Below are 19,634 nucleotides of genomic sequence, written 5' to 3' on the forward strand. Positions count from 1 at the left end.
AGGTTCCGATCCAAAACATCGTCGCTTTCATCCGAATTCAGATCCTGTAATCGCGTGTGGTTGTTAGATCTATTTTATATGTTATATTTAATCTAAAAGTCGATATTGTGAAGGTGATTTTCAGACAGGCATCTCTTTAGGCACCCCGCTATTTAAAGGGACCGCGTAGTCTGGGCTTAAAACGTTTCCAAACGCGCGCGCGCTGAGCGCAAATATGAGCGTCACGTACTCGGGTTTTAATTTGGTTTATTCCGACACTGTAATGAAGTGAAATAAATGGTCGAAGAGCGACGTTTCATTCATACGATTTCATTCCTATACAGCCTTTGGGTGTATGTGGGGACCGGAGCGTCTCTATGGCAACAGGCGATTTAAAAAGAATGAAATTCTTGTGAATGCCGCACGAGGGCGCTGTAGGAGCGAAGATGGCGCGTACCACGTGACACCTATATGAGTGGGAATGGGGGAGGGGCTGAAATCTGATTGGATCTGTTTGGGAAAAAAACTGATGTGGAAGGAAAAAAGAAGCACAACGAAACATCTGTTTGATCGTCAAATGCGTTTATTAATTTCAGAAACGAGACTCGAAAAAAAATAAAATAAATCAACCTACGTCCATTTATAATCCAGCTCCAAGTCCAAAAGTTTGCAGACACCCAAGCCAGATGTTCTACTAGATTATGTGTTAGTAAAGTCAGGTAGGGTGAGGAGCTTCTTCATGGAGCTAGACTAGAAAAGCTGGGTGTCCCAACACTTTTGGAGAAAGAGTGTGTATGTGTGTTAGATATAGAAATAAATATGAGGAATATGGACTCAGCGGGGTTTTCGTGAGCACCGTGTTCTCATTGGAGGACGTTCCGTCGTCCGGAGGTTCTTCTCGGAGCGCAGATGATCACGGCGCAATTTTCGATCTCGAGCGTCTTTGACTTTTCGCTCCGTGTTTTGTACTTCCGAGTCGACCGATTTTGCTATTTTTCCTCATGGTTCCTCAAACCGAAAAAAGCGGTAGACGCATCAAACTCCAAGAGCCTCATATCCGAGAACCTCGCTCCTGAAGGATCTACGAGAGAAAAAAACAAAAAGCGCTCGTTAAGTCGGAAGGGCGCCATTATTTATAAGCACGTCCCCGCACCAGCGTACCTTGGCTTTCACGCTCGGCGGGCTGGTGTTACCGCATGACTGGTTTTGAAGCTCCTTGGAAACGACGCACAGGAACTCGGCTTGGTCTTCACTGCCGTAGTTGTAGGAGGAGCCGATGCTTACTAGCTGTGCACACACACACACACACACACACACACAGCTGCATTACAGTTCCGACATGCTCGGACATGCCTCGGCGCACCCTTGTTGTTGCCAAGTCGCAAAAACAGGAACACGAGCATGCACCAACATGTTCATGCACACGCCAAACCGATGTGACACCTTTGGCGTTCCATAATCGACTCCTAGTCTAAAAACCAGGCCGGGATTAACACCAGGAAAAGTTCCGTGTATTCAGAGTCGGGTTACGTTCCTTCAGTGGCGGCCCGTGCATTTGGTACCTGGACCTTTAGTGGGGACGTACCCGACTTCATCCACCTCTTAATACCACCACCATCACGTCACAATTCTTGAAAATCATTCACAACTAAAACTTAATATAAATAAAGTCAGAAGTGGCAGAAAAAACTCGGAATGACGAGAAATAGAGTAAAAATAGAAAGAAAAAAGTCGGAATTGCAAGAAAAAAGGGGGAATTGCAAGAAATAAAGTCAAAATGCGAGAAATAAAGTCAAAATCGCAGAATATAAAGCCGGAATTGCGAGAAATAAAGTGAAAATTGCAAGAAAAATAGTCGGAATTGCGAGAAATAGTCAAAATGCAATGGAACAAAAGTTGGAATTGCGAGAAAAAAAGCCAGAATTGTGAGGGGAAAAAAAAGTCTGAATTGCGAGAAATAAAGTCAAAATGCGAGGGAAAAAAAGTCGGAATTGCGGGGAAAAAAAAGTCGGAATTGCGAGAAATAAAGTCAAAATGCGAGGGAAAAAAAGTCGGAATTGCGAGAAAAAAAAAGTCGGAATTGCAAGAAATAAAGCCGGAGTCGTGAGGAAAAAAAGTCGGAATTGCGAGAAATAAAGTAAAAATCACAAGAAAAAAAGTCGGAATTGCGAAAAATAAAGTCAAAATGAAAGGAAAAAAAAGTTGGAATTGCGAGAAAAAAAGTTGGAATTGCAAAAAAAAAAAAGTCTGAATTGCGAGAAATAAAGCCGGAGTTGTGAGGAAAAAAAGTCGGAATTGCGAGAAATAAAGTAAAAATCACAAGAAAAAAAGTCGGAATTGCGAGAAATAAAGTCAAAATGCGAGGGAAAAAAAGTCGGAATTGCGAAAAAAAAAAAGTCGGAATTGCAAGAAATAAAGCCGGAATTGTAAGGGAAAAAAAGTCGGAATTGCGAGAAATAAAGTAAAAATCGCAAGAAAAATAGTCGGAATTACGAGAAATGAAGTCAAAATGAAAGGAAAAAAAAGTTGGAATTGCGAGAAAAAAAGTTGGAATTGCAACAAAAAAAAAAGTCGGAATTGCGAGTAATAAAGTCAAAATGCGAGAAAAAAAAATTGGGATTTGCGAAAAATAAAGTTGTAATTACGGGAAAAGAAGTCGGAATTGTGATTAGGCGAACTTTATTTTTTAATGTTGCCGAAACAGTCATCAGTGACTTAGACACAAACGAAACATATAACGAAAACCAGATCGCTAAAAAAAAAAATCGGGACGACACGGCAACAGGAGCAAAACCGAGGGATACGCCTCTTGGCAGTGGGCGGGGCGAGTTTGACACGACTCCTCCCCTTCACCTGGCAAGACACAATCAGGAGAAACTTCTGTGTTCGCCCATAGCCTACACTGACCAGCTGTAACGACCAATCAGAGCCCAGAATCACACGACGCTGTTGATGAGTCTTTTTTTCCTTCTTTCTCTTTCTTTTACCTGCTCAAACTTCCATCCATCCGACATGGTGGAGACCATCTGAGTGAGTTCCTCCTCCTGACACTGCAACACCCGGTACACATGCTTCAATGGAGTCTGGAAAGAAAGAGAAGAAGAAATAGTGTGTGTGTGTGTGTGTGTGTGTGTGTGTGTGTGTGTGTGTGTGTGTGTGTGTGTGTGTGTGTTTCCGTCTTAACTCACGTGCATGGATTTGGCTTCCCGCTCTGTGATCCTGTCCTTGATGAGTTTAATTAGCGACGTGATGTTGTAGAACTCCGCCTCCTCCAGAGCTCCTACATCAAAGAGAAAGATAGAGAGAGAGAACGAAAAAAAAAGAAGGGAAGAAAGGATAAAGTGAGAGGGAATGATAAAACATACAGCATTCCCAATACACTCGTTTTGGATCGCCACATTCTAAGAGCTCCCCTCTTCTGAGATGTTGTTCCTCAAGATTTTGTGGAGATTTGTGGAGATGCGAGGCACTTGATTAAACACAGCTACAACCAAGCAACAACCTAGCAACCACTAAAAATTATATAGCATCACCCTGGCAACCATGTGCAATACCGTCAAAACCACCTGGAACCCTGTCACAACCACCTAAAATACCAGAGCAACACCGTACAGGACGAGCACCCAAGTAAACATAGATATCACCTAGCAACAACCTAACAAGCACCAAAAGAATACCCTAGCAACCACCTGGAACACCATCACAACCACCTTCAATACTTTATCAACACCGTAGGACGCAAGCACCAGAACAAAACATAGCAACACCTAAAAGATAACAGCAACACAGTGGCAACCACCTCAAACAACATAGCAACCATCGAGCAACCTTCTGAAATAGCACAGCACCCACTTAGCAACACCCTTGTGACTGTGTGCAATACCCTAGCAACCACCTAGCAACACCATAGCAACCACTTAAAATAACAGCAACCACCTGTAACATCATGTGCAAAACCCTAGCAACCACCTAGTACACCCAAGCAAACAACCTTGTGTGTGTGTGTGTGTGTGTGTGTGTGTGTGTGTGTGTGTGTGTGTGTGTGTGTGTGTGTGTTACCTTCTTCAGTCAGGTTTTTATTGAGGACCAGTTTGCCGTGTCTCAGGTAGTTCAGCACAAGGCCGAAGTACACCGGATCTCTGTCAATCAAATATGCACCCGACTCATCCTACACACACACACACACACACACACACACACACACACACACACACACACACACACACACACACACAAATTAAATGTGGTAGAAAATGGGGGGTTAAATATTAATGTGTGGAGTGTGTGTTCACGTCAGACCTCCAGCTCGCTCCTTAATAGCAGGAGGTTTATGAATAAAACACACTGTGTGTGTGTGTGTGTGTGTGTGTGTGTGTGTGTGTGTGTGTGTGTGTGTGTGTGTATGTGTGTGTGTGTGTGTGTGTGTGTGTGCTAAACCCCTCATGAGAGGAGCCTTCTTCCTTCGGAGACTCCACACACAGTACTGATCATGTATGAACAATAAAGTTCTGTCCGTCTGGCTGCCTATCTGTCTGTCTGTCTGTCTGTCTGTCTGTCTATCTATCTGTCTGTCTGTCTGTCTGCATGTCTGCCTGTCTGTCTGTCTGTCTGTCTATAGTCTGTATATCTGTCTGTCTGTCTGTCTGTCTGTCTGTCTGTCTGTCTGCCTGTCTGCCTATAGTCTGTCTGTCTGTCTGTCTGTCTGTCTGTCTGTCTGTCTGTCTGTCTATAGTCTGTATATCTGTCTCTCTGTCTGTCTCTCTGTCTGTCTGCCTGCCTGTCTCTCTGTCTGTCTGTCTGCCTGTCTGTCTCTCTGTCTGTCTCTCTGTCTGTCTGTCTGATACATCAATAACCTAAAAAACGTAGACGAGTGTTAATCTGTAGACGGATTTTCATTGTTCAGGAGTAAACGGTGGTAGAAAGTGGAATTATGGAGGTTTGGTGAGGATTTGGGTTCTTTGGAGATTATGAGCTGCTGTTACACCAGGAGAAGAGGAGGAGAAGGAGAAGGAGAAGTTGGAGACAGAGCTGGAACACATGGACAGTCAAACCTTATAACTGTGGTCCATAAAGCCTTTAAAAATATATGAGTTTAAAGCCCAGGACCGGTTCACTTCACCTCAGAATAAAAGCGTCTGAGGGATTTAGTGTGTGTGTGTGTGTAATCTACGCCCACTGTATCCTTAAACTCTCCACCAGGTGTGGAACCAGATGTGGTCTTCTCCTGTTGTAATCTTCAAGGTTCAACACGTTCTGAGATGCTTTTCTGTTTACCAAAAAGCTCCTGTAAATCACTCTATCCTTCACGCCAGCGATGTTTTCGGTTTTACGCACCACACGGAGTGCGTGTGAACCAGACGTACGAGACGTAGACGAACCGACGTGCTGGTTTTCAGTCTCTACAACGTGCGACAGATGCCTCCTCCCTCGTTCCTTCCCTCGTTCCCTCTCTTCATGCCTGACTGGATCATTTCTATTCATGCAGAAGATAAAAGAGCTGTTTGTTTTCCGGCTCCCGTGGGGACGTCGACATCCAGGCGACACTGTTTGTGCGAAACTTAACATCGATATGGAAATAACGTTCACGTGATGTCACTCAAGGAGGTGTGGTCAGGTTTAAATCGGTTATCATTGTGCTCACCTACACCTTATACTGCCAAAAATATGTGGACACCCGACTGTAAAATCTCGTACCAAACTCTTCCAAAATCTGTTTCATAAGTACAATTTTGTAGAGAGCTCTATAGCAGATCTTTCACATCTTCCAACCCCATGGAAAGCATATCTTCATGGAGCTGACTTTACCCACAAATGTCCTCCTGGAACACGTTTGGGATCTTTAGGTTTAGGTGACATCTGCCCAGTCACTGCACCTAAATCCTATTGATCTGCTCTGGGATGAACGGAATCACTCCAACTGTGTAGAGAAAGGAACTGTCCAGGTGCTGAAAGTGTGGAAAGCTCTTCTTCATGAAGATTTTTCAATGGAAATAAAGTTCTGGATATTTATAGATTTGTGTCCCTCAAAAACCAAGTGACTCATTTCGTGTGTGTGTGTGTGTGTGTGTGTGTGTGTGTCTATACGCAGTGGTCCACGTTGTGCGTTACCTTGTCAGAGTGCAGCTCGGGATCCTCCTGGCACAGCCGGTACAGGAAAGACTTGGGCTCCCGGCACAGAGTTTGCGTGGTTGTGAGAAAGTAAGTGCCCCCCACGTTCAGTCTGACCCACCGTGACGAGCCGGTCAGCATGCACGCGGGCGAACCCGAACCCGCGCTCGTACCTGAACTCGGACCCGCAGCGGTGTCCATCACTGTGTCTTTCTGCGAGCTCGCAAACTGGACCGTCCGCTCTGATCCGATCTGTATCACATGAGTTTGGAAAATAAAAGTGGGCGAAAAAGTGCAAAACTTACGGGGTTGAAGAGGAGCCCATGCCTGGTGCGCGGATCTCCACACTAGAACGAGTGACAACACACACACACGTGAGCGCGCTTTACCTGGCGGGGTTGCCAGATCGGACAAAATCCCCATCTCACTAGAGGGAGCTCTGTTAAAGGAGACTAGTTCTGAAGGCCACTTTTTGAGGACACACACACACACACACACACACAGCTATAAAGATGATGAGTAGGCATTTAGCACTCCGAGAACTTCTCTAAGCTGAACATGAAGACGAGGTGGCGAGAAACCTGGGCCAAGTCCAAGACTTAAGTCTAAGGTTACCAGTGGAAAGGTGATGCAGGTGGATCCAAGTCCAAGATCAACCCTGCAAAAAAAATGTCAGATGGTACTGGTGACCAGATCACGAGTCTGAAGATGATTTTCCTTCTGTGGTGCAACAGATGATGCATCCTATGAACTATGAGACCCCAAAAATGACTTTTGTGCACATGAAGTGGGGATTTCACTCTGGCTGCACCCCAGGCCTCCTCACCTACATCAGTAACCTGACTTCAACTGATAATCAGCACAAAATCTTGTGGAACATCTTCCCAGAAGAGTGGAGGTCCACGTGTCCACAAACGGTTGACCGTACAGTGTATCTTGCTTTGCAAAACAGGAATCTTTGAAGGACACGTGTACGGTTAAGAAAGAAACCCCAGAGCCGCCTGGTCCCTCATGAGATCTCTCTCGTCGCTTATCAATAACTTTTGACCCTTTTCGACATCCGTGACCTAAATCGCCTTAAAGTATATTGGGCTTCATGTTTACCATATATGGTTATTTGGGGGCGTTTCTTTATGCAAATAAGTGTGAAAATGGCCAAGTTGATGCATGTATTGTGTGTGTGTGCGCGTGTGTGTACATAAACTCTTTTACAAAAAAAGACAGGAGGCGGAGTCTCTGTCGGCCTAAACCCCTACATGCTTTATTTCAGTTCTAGGTGGTGTCGAGCTCGAGAGCTGGACGAGGAAGAATACACACAGCGCCGAACGCAAACGCACGCTCCGCCCACATGAGTTCACACGCTCTCACACACACACGTTACACATACACGTACACTCGCTCACGTGTGGACCGAGCCTGTGAATGGCAAAGGCTTTAAATTATCAGAATATGTGTCGATCACTGAGCAAATAGAAAATGTTTATGATATAGTAAAGAAGAAAAAAAACAAAACAAAAAAAACCGGACGAACGAACGAAAGAACAAACAAACGGGGAAAAAGAACTGAACGGAAAAAAAGAAAGAAAAAGCTGTAAAATATCATAGTTTACAATAATTCTTCACATTCAAAAGGCTTTACATTTCGAAATAAAGAAAAGAAGAAGAAGAAGAAAAAAAAACACAGCAAAGGCCCTCGAACGTGACTTCGATCCAAATATGATTCTCATATATTAGAATTTAAATAACACACAGGAGCCTGGGCCCCCCCCCAAACGGAGCCGGGCCCCCCCCCCCGAACGGAGCCGGTGGCCCCCTGATAACCTTATACAAGAATAAAAATACAAAAACCCGGATCCAAGAGTCGCCTCGCTGCGCTGCGCTCGCCTCCAAGGTCAATATTACATCAACTATACATCACAGTCATCAGTTACCAACCAGGAAGAAGAGACACACACACACACACACACACACACACACACACACACACACACACGCTCATGTCTCCACTCAGAAACACACACAGTCCCATTGCGAAGGATTCGAAAAGGAAACAGAAAACAGAAAATCGGTCGTGTGGTTGGCTGATGATGATGAATATACCCTCAGGAGAACTCCATTACCCAGAATTCTACATCGAGGTGATGATTGCAATGGTCTTTTTCTTGGGGAGAAAACAAAAAACAAAAAGACACACACGCACATATACATACACACCAAATCCTCCAATCAGATCAGCTAGACCAGCTACTGCGGCCAATCAGGGCAAAGGACCCGCCTTAACTCTATACGCAGACCAATCGGACAGACACCCCCCCCCTCCCCCCACCGGACAGAGAGCCGAACAGTGGAGGTGTCCCCTGTTCTGTGATTGGTTGAAAGGGTGATGGAGGAGGGGAGGGGAAGGGAAAGGGGTGTGGCCATAGAGGAGGAGGAGGGGGGGAGGGGGGGGTGATTGGTGGATCCTATACGCTGGGGTTCTGGTGTTTGTGGTAGATCTTCCTCCACACTTCTTGTATCTTCTTGCACCATTTGTCAGCGTTGCCGCTCGGGTCCATCAAGTAGTAGGTCCGGTTTGGCTGAAACGAGTCGGAACGAGCGTGAGTACGGGGACTTTATCACAAGGTCGAGTCAAGGTCATAGAGCGTTCTGATTAACGTGCAGGAAAAAAAATAAGAAAAACGAGAGTGGTAGAAGACGGTGGAAAAGAGACAGAACACGAGAGAGAGTGAAAGAAAAAATGATAGAAGACAGTAAGACAGAAAAATCTGAGCTAGAAAGTGTGTGTGTGTGTGTGTGTGTGTGTGTGTGTGTTTACCGTGTGAACGAAGAAGGTTTTGAAGTTCTTGGCTTCGGGCCGAAGCTCTGGTGACCAGGGAATCTCCCCTTTCAGGACCTTATTCACCGGATCTACGTAATACAGGTGAGGACCTTCGGTCAGGAGCAGCTGCCTGCGGCGTGCAAACAGACCCTACACACACACACACACACACACACCTCAGTAACACTACACACACTCTTTCAGATCACAGACGCAGGTGTGAACTCACCTTGCGCTTGTCCACTGGACCCATCTTCAGGATGAGGTTGTTCTCCACAAACTGGTGCCTGCAAAACACCACCAATGAGGTACTGCCAAAATCTCCAGTGTACACGCTGTGTGTGTGTGTGTGTGTGTGTGTGTACCAGGGGTTTGCTGCACTTTGTTTGTCCAGCAGGAGGCGCTTCTCCTCTTCGCTGAACTGCAGGTCCAGCTCCATGCTGTTGCTGTCCAGCTCGTGGACGTGGATGAACTGATCCACGCTGGGGGCGGGGTTACACACAGGAAGTGGACTTTCTGACGGCTCGGTCAATGAGGGCGAGGGGCCGGGCTGCGTCACCTGCATACTGCTGAACTGACTTAGGAGATCGTCATACTGAGAGAGAGAGAGAGAGAGAGAGAGAGAGAGAGAGAGAGAGAGAGAGAGAAAAAAAAGAATAAAAAGAGAGATTGAGAAAAGAAAAAAGAGAGGGACAAGAGAAAGAAAGAAAAAAGATAGAAAGAAAGAGGAAACATTTTGTAACAATGTTTAGGAATTCATGAGTCTTGAGTTTACGATTGTTCAATCAGACTGTGTGTGTGTGTGTGTGTGTGTGTGTGTGTGTGTGTGTGTGTGTGTGTGTGTGTTTACATTCCCGTAGCAGTCCTCATCATCCTCGGACATGGCAGGCAGGTAGGGGGTGAGTTTGGGCGGAGTCTGCAGGTGTAAGTCGTCCCAGCCAATCGACTCGAAGAAAGGGTGGGATTTCAGCGGCTCGTACCCGCCCATTTCCTCACAGCCAATCCGCTTGCAAGGATCCAACAACTGTTTAGGGTTCAGGAGAGGGAAAAAAAAAAACACAACACAAAACAGTCACACTTCATTCTTTTTATTTATTTATTTATTTATTTCGATCCTCTCACCAGGAGCTGCTCCACTAAATTCTTGGCTTTGGGGAAGAACTTCTCAGGAAACTCGTACTCTAATTTAATAATCTTCTGGAATATGAGATACTCGTTTCTGCAGGAGGAAAGAAGATCGAGAACATGTGAAAACGGACATATCAAAAAACCCTTACTAATACAGAGGTGTACATCTCTCACGCTGATGTTCAGCACTAGAAGTGGACAGCGCACACTCACCCCGCTCTGAACGGTGGTAACCCGGCAACCAGCTGGTAGATGATGCAGCCTAACGCCCAGAGATCCGAGCTGCGGAAACAAGCGGAGAGTTAGCGCGCGAATGGCGTGAAAGCGTCAGCGGGTAAGCGCTTGAACGGCGCACTTACCTCTTACAGGCCGATTTCTCCGTCAGTAACTCCGGGGAGACGTACTGAGCCGTACCGACAAACGAGTTCGCCCGAGCTGGAACGAGAGAGAGAGAAAAAAACCTCATCAAAACACATGCATTTCCAACACGGAAACGTGTGTGGATTCTCGATGCGATGTATGTGAGGGCCGCTTCTTTTGTGTCCCTGCAACAGTAATTGGCTAAAAAAATAAATAGCTGATTTTGGGGCATTAGCACCCCCTGGTGGCCGAATGAAATCTCAAGCTCAATAAATCTCCACAAAATCCAGTGGAACATCATCCGAGAGGAACGGAGCTTATTGTAGGTGAATAATGGAGACTTATTTGCTTGGAATTGAGAGTATTGTGTGTGTGTGTGTGTGTGTGTGTGTGTGTGTGTGTGTGTGTGTGTGTGTGTGTCTTACCCTGCCTACTTTCAGAAGAAAGCTGCTTGGCCGTGCCGAAGTCTGTGATCTGAATGTGCATGTCTTCACTGAGCAAAATGTTCTCCGGCTTCAGATCTCTGCAAACACACACACACACACACACACACACACACACGTGAAACCCTGTTTACACACACACACACACAGTTCTACTGACTCGTGATCCTGACCTGTGGATGATGCCCTTCCGGTGGAGGTACTCGAGGGCGCAGACGATCTCGGCCGAGTAGAAGCGCGTGCACGTCTCGTCGAAGGAGCCGATCTTGCGGATGTACTTCAGGAGCTCGCCGTTCTTCGCGTAGCTCAGCCCGAAATCTGTTTACGCGCTCAGGAACGTGCGAGGCGTGAGTTAGAGCTCGAGGGGTTTTGACCCTTTTCTCTCTCCGGACGCGTTCGGGAATAGAGTTTAAACCAGGAAGCCAATCAGAATCGAGGCGTTTCCATGGGAATAAACTGGGAATTTACAAAAAATGCATTTCAGCCTATAACAGGGAAGTTGTAATTTAGTAAAAAAAATAAAAATAAAAATAAGCCGAGTTTAATTTTCCAAGTTTCCAACTCCCAGTTCTCCAAGTTCCCATGGAAAGTTTCCGGAAATTGTGCAACGTTAGTGAAGAAACCCAGAGGAACCACGGAGAAGAACGTGGCCTGAAGATCAAATGTGGCCAAATTCTTTTTTTTTCTTTTCTTTCTGTATGTGTGTGTGTGTGTGTGTGTGGCATCAAGGATACACAGCTTCTCCTCGTCCTGGAAAGTGAAGTACAGCTTGACGAAGAACGGGTGATCCAGGATGGACATCACATCCCTCTCTCGCTTCACGTACTGCGCCTTGTTCTCCTTCATGATGTGGCGCTTCTCCAGGATCTTGACTGCAAACACACACACACACAGACGCACTATAAAGGCTCGGTTCTGCATATGTAGAAAATATTGATCATGTGAGGGGGGCGGGACTTAATGAATCCCTAGCTCCACCCCTGAAAAACAATGCGCACATCATTTTGGGGGGGGGGATTGGAGGAAAGAATTCCTTACTTGCGTATTCCTTCCCCGTTGAGTGCTCTTTCGCCAGGACGACCTACAACAAAGCAAAAAAAAAAAAGGTATATTAGAATGGCCATTTCATTCCTTTATCCATCCGGATGAGTCAGTACCTGTATCATGTGACAGGAAGTCATGTGTCTGAGTTTTGACCAATCGGCACAATACACTAACGCGTGTGTGTGTGTGTGTCCATATATATATAAAAACTATTCATACGTATTTGAAGGCTTCGGCATTTACCCACACACACACATTGGGACGTACCGTGGAGAAGGAGCCCTCGCCCAGGATTTTGCCGAATTTGAAATCCTCGGGTCTCTTCTTGCGGGGCGGAGTCGGCTGAGGGGGCGGGGCCTGGCCCTCCATGCTGCTGCCGTGGCGATGGGGTGCTTCCTGCTGACCTCTTACCATGGACTGGCACGGACAGAGACCAGAGGAGTGGAGGGGTACGACATCATACTGCACAAACAAACAAACAAAACAATCGATCAAAGTGTTCGACACACAAAACGAATCGCAGACCGAACGAGACTCGCGCTTCCCTGCAAACTTCCGGCAGACCACTAGGGGCCGCCAAATCCCCCGATCGTCGCGCGCTTTATTCCTGTTACGCCACAGCGGAATAACGCAGTCATCCTTCTTTTTTTTTTTTTTTTTATCTGTCTCTCTCTCTCGTTTGCGTTGTCAAAAGTATTGGGACTGTTTGTTTTTTTGTTTGTTTTTTTTATCACTCGTAAGCGCTTCTTCTCCAAAATGTTTTCCACAAAGCTAAAGAAACTCAGCATCTCTGGATGCGTTCACATGAAATTTTACCACCTCAACAAGAATCTTATATTGGGGTGTCCACAAACTGCGTATTTTATCCCCACAATTCAATCTTCAATCACCACGTGCACAGGGAGTCAGATTTCTTAATGAAAACGTGTGTGTGTTGCTGATGGATTAAAGGAAGGAGTCTCCAGAGCGTTACTGATGGGAAGCTTGGAAGCTCAAGTCCCAGAGTACCTCCAGGTTTCTTCTGTTGGGCCCCTGAGCACGGCCCTTATCCCTGTCTGCTGAAACGTGTCTGACCACGTCAGTGTGCGGTGGTGTGGGGGTGACATGGACACGACGTGATTCTCCTAAACAGAACCATGTCCAATAACACATCTGGACATGTCCCTTTGCATCACCGTGATCGTGAGGTGTGTTCTCACACACACACACACACACACACACACACACACACACACACACAGAGAGCAGGAGTGAAACATGACATGATGTGCACTTCAAGTTAAAAGTCCATTCAGTAGAGACAGGCCTCACTACCAACTAACCAACCAGCTGACTAACAATCCAACTAACTAACTAACCTCAGAACTATTCAACTAAATAACGGTGTGTGTGTGTGTGTGTGTGTGTGTGTGTGTGTCAGTGAGGCTGATCTGCTCCAGTCAGCACGGGTTAAGGCGTGAACACTAAACACCTGACATGACCTGAAAGTTGGAGCTCCAGACTCTCCACCCGGCAGCGCTTCACCTTCCCATAGATCTGAACTGTACCTAGCATAGCATAGCATAGCATAGCATAGCTAGCTACCGCAATTAGCCAGCGCCTATCCTAGCCTAGCCTAGCCGTCTCAAACCCAAAATTACCCGACAGCCGCTTCCTCCAAAATGCAGTAAAGTGATAAATATGACGCTCTCGGGGACTCTGGTGTTTCTCCGTCCACGGTGAAGAGACACTCCTGTCCCCGCAGCAACACGGCTACAAGATGCTAACTGTTATGCTAAAGTTGTTAGCTAGGATTGTCTTTTGCGCCCGTATTCCGCCCTGGCCGCGCTTCCCATCTCAGGCCTCGGTGCGACACGAGCTGTCCTCTGATTGGCTGGCAAACCGGAAGCGCGTCAAGAAACCGACTAATCGCGGAGCTCGAATACCGGAATACGGGTAGCCCAGAGCAAGGCTGTCTAGCCTTCTCCTCCTCCTCCTGCCGCGGCGGTTGAACCGAAGCCTCCCCACACCCGGATCCCCTCCACCGCCGCGGGGGAAACGCTGCGGTACGCGCGCGACAGATTGTCCCGGGGCCTCGAGCCCCGTCCCGTATCGCTACCCCGACACTTACCATGTGACTGGTGGCTCTTGCCATGGACGCGCTCGGCCACGCTTTAATACGGATTAAATAATCACGGAGCCCGCAGTCATGGCCGCCTTGCGCCGCGCGGCTCACCGCCGTGACGTCACTCCACAACAACGCCGCCGCAGTCACGGAGTCGCGGGGACGCGCTCGGGATCGCGGGAGCGCGCGCGCCCTCTGCCGGGGATTTGGCGAAAGTAAATAAAAATAAAAAAAAAACCGATATCGCGATACAGGACCGATATCGAGCTACCAAACAGGGGACGCTTTGGAAAACTAATCAACACTGAGACACTTCCAGGACAAATATTTATTCAGAAACAACAAATAATCAAGTGTGTGTGTGTGTGTGTGTGTGTGTGTGTGTGTGTGTGTGTGTGTGTGTGTGTGTGTGTGTGTGTGTGAAGAAGCTGGCAGTAATGTCCTCATACACTTTGGACCAACACGTTTTTTTTTTCCTCCCTCATTCGTCACGTCTCCTTTTCATCTTCACTTCCTTCCTCTTCGACGTTCTCCTTCTCTTTTATCTCCACCTCATCATCATCTTCCTCCTCAGATGTTTCTTCCTCTTCGCTTTCAGTCACTTCCTCCTCCAGCCTGCAGCACAAAACACGTTATTCATGTGTGTGTGTGTGTGTGTGTGTGTGTGTGTGTGTGGGTGTGTGTCTTCGTACCTGAGTGGCCTGTTGAGGTTCATACACTCCCTCCCTGAATCCACATCGAAAGGATCTGTCACACACACACACACACACACACACACACACACACACACACACACACACACACACAATCATCATACACTGTTTCATGAAACACAAGTAACGTTAAAAGGTCACGTGACGTACCGAGCTCCTCCTCCTCAGGGGGCGGGGCGGTGAAATACTCCTTCTCCACCGTGAGCAGTTCCTCCTCCGACCTGCAGGTGGCGTAGCGCTCCAGCAGGGTCTTATTGAGCTCGAGAAACCCCAAACCCCATTTAAACTTCTTCAGCAGGAGCTCAGCGAGATCTCGGAGACCTAACACACACACACACACACACACACACACACACACACACACACACACACACACACACACACACACAGAGTGTATCAGAGTCTGAATCTTCATCCTCTGTTCCTCTGAACGTTCCTCAGGTGATTACCTACGATGCAGAGGGTGGCAGCGTACGCCTCCACGCAGCTCAGCTTACACGGCTTGCCGTAGTTCACCGGATTCGCCGCTACCAAATACGGCAGCAGCCGCGGGTGGGAGCCGATCATCTTGCTGAAGGGCGTGTCCTCCAGCCTCGCCCACGAGCAGTCGATCACCGCGACTCCATAAGCCGCGACCGTCTCCCTGATAAGCACAGAGCAGGATAGATTAAAGCGGAAAGTAGGCGGGATCTCTGGCGGGGCGGGGGCGGGGCTCACCTGTCGGCAGGTGTGACGTATCTGGTGGCCATGGGGCTGAGGACCAGGCCGCTGAAGCGCTGGTTCAGGCGCAGGCAGCGCACCAGGCCTTTCCGTGCCAGCTTGCGCCCGGTGCAGCGCTTCGGGTCGCAGTGACCCAGTTCCCACATGGCCAGAGGACACGGCAACTTCACACACTCCGACGCTCCGTCATTGACCTCTGCACCTTCACCGCCTGAAAAACACACACACACACACACACACACACACACACACACACACCTGTAAGACAGATGATCAGCACAGCAAACAAGAACAATTATATAAAAAAGACGGATATCGTTGTAAATACAGTTATCGACTGTTATTCTAGCAAACGTTGGTATCGCGACAGATATCATGAGACGATAGCAAAACAGTAATCACAAGAAAAAAAAAATATATATATATATATATATATATATATATATATATATATATAAAAGGCCCGATATTGTAAAATAATCGAAAGAACCGATATCGCGGTACTAATTGTATCGATATATCACGCCGACCCTTTACAGGTATCCAGTCTCCTATATAAAGGCCCACCTTCCGCCCTGTCCTGCAGTTCCTCAGGGAACGCTCCCAGCCCCTTCCCCTTCATCCGGTGCCGCTTGTCTCTGCCCCTGCCGGTGTGTCTCTCGGTCTGAAACGGCTTTTTGCGCCCCATCGTCAATACACTCACTTCCCGAGGCAGTTGCCCCTGACTAGCATGCTAACACCGCTACCAGGCGCGCAGTCAAGCCCCGGATGTGATCCATCGTTCTGATTGGTCTAGGGTCTTTTTCTATGCAGCGTTCAATCAAAAGCGCAACCCGATGCTTCCTTCACGTGTTCGCGGATTTCAAAAGGTTTTCGAGTTGCACACAAGTTGCACGCAATCCCAAAAAAAGATTAGACTATTGTATAAAACAGTTTTTTTTTTTTTTTTTTTTTTTTTTTACTTGTTTTGAATTTGTTTTCTGGCTTGTTTTTGTGTCATCGAATTTCAATAGTCGACTGTAGCAATTTTTTTTTTTAAGTAAATAAAAAACGAACAGCCTTCAGTTCATCCTTATATCATTGACGCGCACAAAATAATTCACTTTAGTTTCAACTCCAGTAAAAACAAACAAACCCCCTCTTTCTTTTTTCTTTTTCGCTTTATTCGAATTAAACTCGACAACAGAGCCGAACGCGTCCCTACAGTGAACGCACCCCGGGAGTCACGTGATCAGAACCACAGAAAACAAAGCGGAAGTGTTGATAATCATGTCGATGTTTACATTAATAAAAGACATTCCGTGCTAATATGAGTCGTGTGTTCATTCCGCCCGTGTGTTTGCCCATGTTGGCCTTCATCGGTAAGTCTTAAATAAGATAATGACACGTGTGATTGTGTTTATTATGGACTATCAGGTGGTGTCGTCATAACAACACTGTGTTCCAGTGGCGCAGGTTCTGGGTGGGAAGATGAAAATCGTAGAGGAACCGAATACATTTGGGTAAGTAGAAGAGCACTGTAATATCCAGAGAGAAAAGATTTACAGAAACGTGTCTGTCACGTGACTAGATATTGATTGGAATACAAGTGAAGACCATATTCACGTCTCCAAAACCATTAATCCGGTCCATAAATTCGGGTAAATCTGGACCTAAGATCTGCTGAGATGATCAGGAGAAACCCCTCATTGCCCTTCACATCACTCTCTATTCTGAAACATTGGGATCGACTTCTTTAGATCTTTCAGGACCATAAGTAGGAGGCGACTCGATCATGAAGAAGTGTGTGTGTGTGTGTTTGCTAATAAACCCCTTCCTGTTCGAGTAGAACTCTCCAGCTCCTATTAAACGCCACTCAGGTCCAGATCTTTGTTCTCAGCACATCTGGATTGCGCCCTGTGGTCATGTTGAGTATTACAGGTTTGTCCGGAACAACCGGTCACGTGTAAATCGTGCATCTCGTTCTTTTCCCCACTCAGGTTGAATAATCACTTGCTGGTGCAGGGCAGCCGTCTGCAGGCCCGGGTCGCCCCGTCGCCCGTCTCCGGACCTCGTCATCTACATCACCTGGCGGGAACCTGCTTCCACTTCACCGAGTCCACGTCAGTAACGTACGTCCTCGATGAAACCCCGCGTAGGATCGCAGCGGGATTCACGCGTGTTTTTTCTTTTCTTTTCGTTCGCACGTCACAGGTACAAGTACGACTTCTGTCCGTTTCATAACGTCACGCAGCACGAGCAGAGCTACAGGTGGAACGCCTACAGTGGAATACTGGGGTGGGTTCGCATGCACGTGCACTCACACACACACACACACACACACACACCTGAAGGAAAAACTGGGTTCCTCTGTGTGCAGGATCTGGCAGGAGTGGGAGATCGAGAACAACACCTTCACAGCAATGTGGATGCGAGAAGGAGACGCCTGTGGGAAAAAGAAAAGGCAAACCAAGGTGTGTGTGTGTGGGTGTGTGTGTGTGTGAATACAAATCTTTTGAAAGAATGTAAAACCCACATGAGCACGTTCTCTTTCAGGTCCTCTTCACATGTGGGAACAGCAGCAGGTTGGCCCGGGTGTCCGAACCCGAAACGTGCGTGTACTTCCTGAGCTTCGAGACGCCACTCGTTTGCCACGTGCACGCCCTCCTGGGTAAACGTGACCTTTTTTAAAAAATATATATATATTCTATCAAAAGTTACTGATGTGTGTGAACAAGCACGTGTGGGTGGTACGTGTCCAGATACTTTTGAGCCATGCATGTTACACAGTGAGAAAATAAGCATGTGTGTGTGTGTGTGTGTGTGTGTGTGTGTGTGTGTGTGGGTGTCGCAGTGTATCCTGCTTTGAGCGAAAAACTGCAGAAAGAATGGGACGAGATCGAACAGGCGCAATACGAGGAGCTCATCACCGAACAGGTCAACACACACACACACACACACACACACGCGCACACACACACGCACACACACACACACACACACACACACACACACACACACACACACACACTACTCATATATTGACTGGTCTCTCTCCTGGGGTTTTCAGGGCTACAAGAAGATGCTGAGGGACGTGTTTGAGGAGGCGGGGTTTCTGAAACGAGCGACTCCGCCCCCCAAAAAGGAGCAACAGACATCAAGCGACAAACACCTGAATCTGGACCAGTGCACTAAGGTAGAAACGTGTGTGTGTGTGTGTGTGTGTGTGTGTGTGTGTGTGTGTGTGTGTGTGTGTGTGTGTGAGAGCAGAACTAAATGAAGTGTGTGTCGGCAGGATTTCGAGAAGCAGCGAGCGGAAATCGAGCGACTGCGATCTTTACTCAGCCAACACAACATCTCGTACGAAGCGGACACGGGTGAGACAGAGACACACACACACACACACACACACACACACACACACACAGCGCGGCCAAAAGTATTGAGACACCCGGCATTTCCACTGAGATGTTCCCCTTTTCCACACGATTGTGTAGGACGTCTTCAAATGATAAATCAGTGATGTATTTATTTTGCGATATTGCGCCATCTGTCTTTTTTTTACGGTATCGCACTCTGTCCTTTTCTTCATTTAAAAAAAAAAAAAAAAAATCCGATATTAAATTTAAATACAGATATGAATATTACGACGCGTATCAGGGCCATTATAGGAAACTCGAACATTTCAAGAAATTTATGAGAAATAAACAAAGAATCCTCGAGCTTTAAACTCTGAAATTTCCAGTATGATGATCTGGAAATTGTGTGCTAAAATAACAAGTATTTCCTGTTTGCTAATTCCAGAAATTGAAAACAAAAGGCGTAATGCAAAACAGGTGACGTCTGATCAACCTCGCGAAGTGTACATAAAATCTCGACTTACAACTTGAAAATTTGGAAATTCCCCGCCCCTCCCCTTTCAGTTATTATAATTTTTTTCTGATATTGGCTGTAATACACCGTATTATATATAAAAAATATATATGCTATTGCATCGCATCGCCGCTAGGGGAGTTTACACTGATATGAGTGTAAAGACATGATATGGAACTGTAATGTGGGGGGGGGGGGGGGGAATAAGCCACACCCACATTTTTTCCCCTTTTTTTTTTTTGTAGAAAGATCGACTGTCCCGCTGGCCACCGTGCAGGACCAACACCTTCGGGGTGACACAGGGCTCCTGGGCAATCCTTAGCACCCCCATGTTGGAAAAACACACACACACACACACACACACA

General features: G+C 46.9%; 4 protein-coding genes across 5 annotated transcripts; 1 reads left to right on the forward strand and 3 right to left on the reverse strand.

Moving 5' to 3' along the window:
- Positions 1–835: 835 nt before the first annotated feature.
- On the reverse strand, positions 836–6,855 carry kctd5b (potassium channel tetramerization domain containing 5b). Its single transcript, XM_083557269.1, has 6 exons — positions 6,088–6,855; positions 4,039–4,147; positions 3,168–3,259; positions 2,967–3,062; positions 1,141–1,266; positions 836–1,060 (listed from the first exon to the last, which is right to left on the reverse strand). Exons 1-6 carry the CDS (start codon positions 6,508–6,510, stop codon positions 1,031–1,033), a joined length of 876 nt encoding a protein of 291 aa, XP_083413395.1. The 5' UTR covers positions 6,511–6,855; the 3' UTR covers positions 836–1,030.
- Positions 6,856–7,320: 465 nt separating this feature from the next.
- On the reverse strand, positions 7,321–14,176 carry pdpk1b (3-phosphoinositide dependent protein kinase 1b). Of its 2 annotated transcripts, none has more exons than XM_083557157.1 (14): positions 13,991–14,176; positions 12,148–12,342; positions 11,875–11,917; positions 11,571–11,708; positions 11,010–11,154; positions 10,819–10,916; positions 10,393–10,468; positions 10,247–10,315; positions 10,028–10,124; positions 9,756–9,929; positions 9,271–9,500; positions 9,135–9,192; positions 8,903–9,055; positions 7,321–8,663 (listed from the first exon to the last, which is right to left on the reverse strand). In XM_083557157.1, exons 1-14 carry the CDS (start codon positions 14,012–14,014, stop codon positions 8,550–8,552), a joined length of 1,614 nt encoding a protein of 537 aa, XP_083413283.1. In that variant the 5' UTR covers positions 14,015–14,176; the 3' UTR covers positions 7,321–8,549. The 2 variants fall into 2 exon arrangements, with proteins under 2 accessions (XP_083413283.1, XP_083413284.1); XM_083557158.1 differs by lacking the exon at positions 13,991–14,176 and adding an exon at positions 13,521–13,869.
- Positions 14,177–14,297: 121 nt separating this feature from the next.
- On the reverse strand, positions 14,298–16,576 carry tsr3 (TSR3 ribosome maturation factor). Its single transcript, XM_083557259.1, has 6 exons — positions 15,985–16,576; positions 15,415–15,628; positions 15,147–15,340; positions 14,848–15,018; positions 14,677–14,731; positions 14,298–14,599 (listed from the first exon to the last, which is right to left on the reverse strand). Exons 1-6 carry the CDS (start codon positions 16,103–16,105, stop codon positions 14,473–14,475), a joined length of 882 nt encoding a protein of 293 aa, XP_083413385.1. The 5' UTR covers positions 16,106–16,576; the 3' UTR covers positions 14,298–14,472.
- Positions 16,577–16,636: 60 nt separating this feature from the next.
- On the forward strand, positions 16,637–19,610 carry gnptg (N-acetylglucosamine-1-phosphate transferase subunit gamma). The gene is made up of 10 exons (XM_083557226.1): positions 16,637–16,778; positions 16,865–16,919; positions 17,397–17,519; positions 17,611–17,694; positions 17,777–17,870; positions 17,953–18,067; positions 18,251–18,333; positions 18,467–18,592; positions 18,692–18,773; positions 19,515–19,610. Exons 1-10 carry the CDS (start codon positions 16,727–16,729, stop codon positions 19,589–19,591), a joined length of 891 nt encoding a protein of 296 aa, XP_083413352.1. The 5' UTR covers positions 16,637–16,726; the 3' UTR covers positions 19,592–19,610.
- Positions 19,611–19,634: the final 24 nt, after the last annotated feature.

Source organism: Silurus aristotelis (assembly GCF_946808225.1).
Source record: "Silurus aristotelis genome assembly, chromosome: 1".
NCBI lineage: Eukaryota > Metazoa > Chordata > Actinopteri > Siluriformes > Siluridae > Silurus > Silurus aristotelis.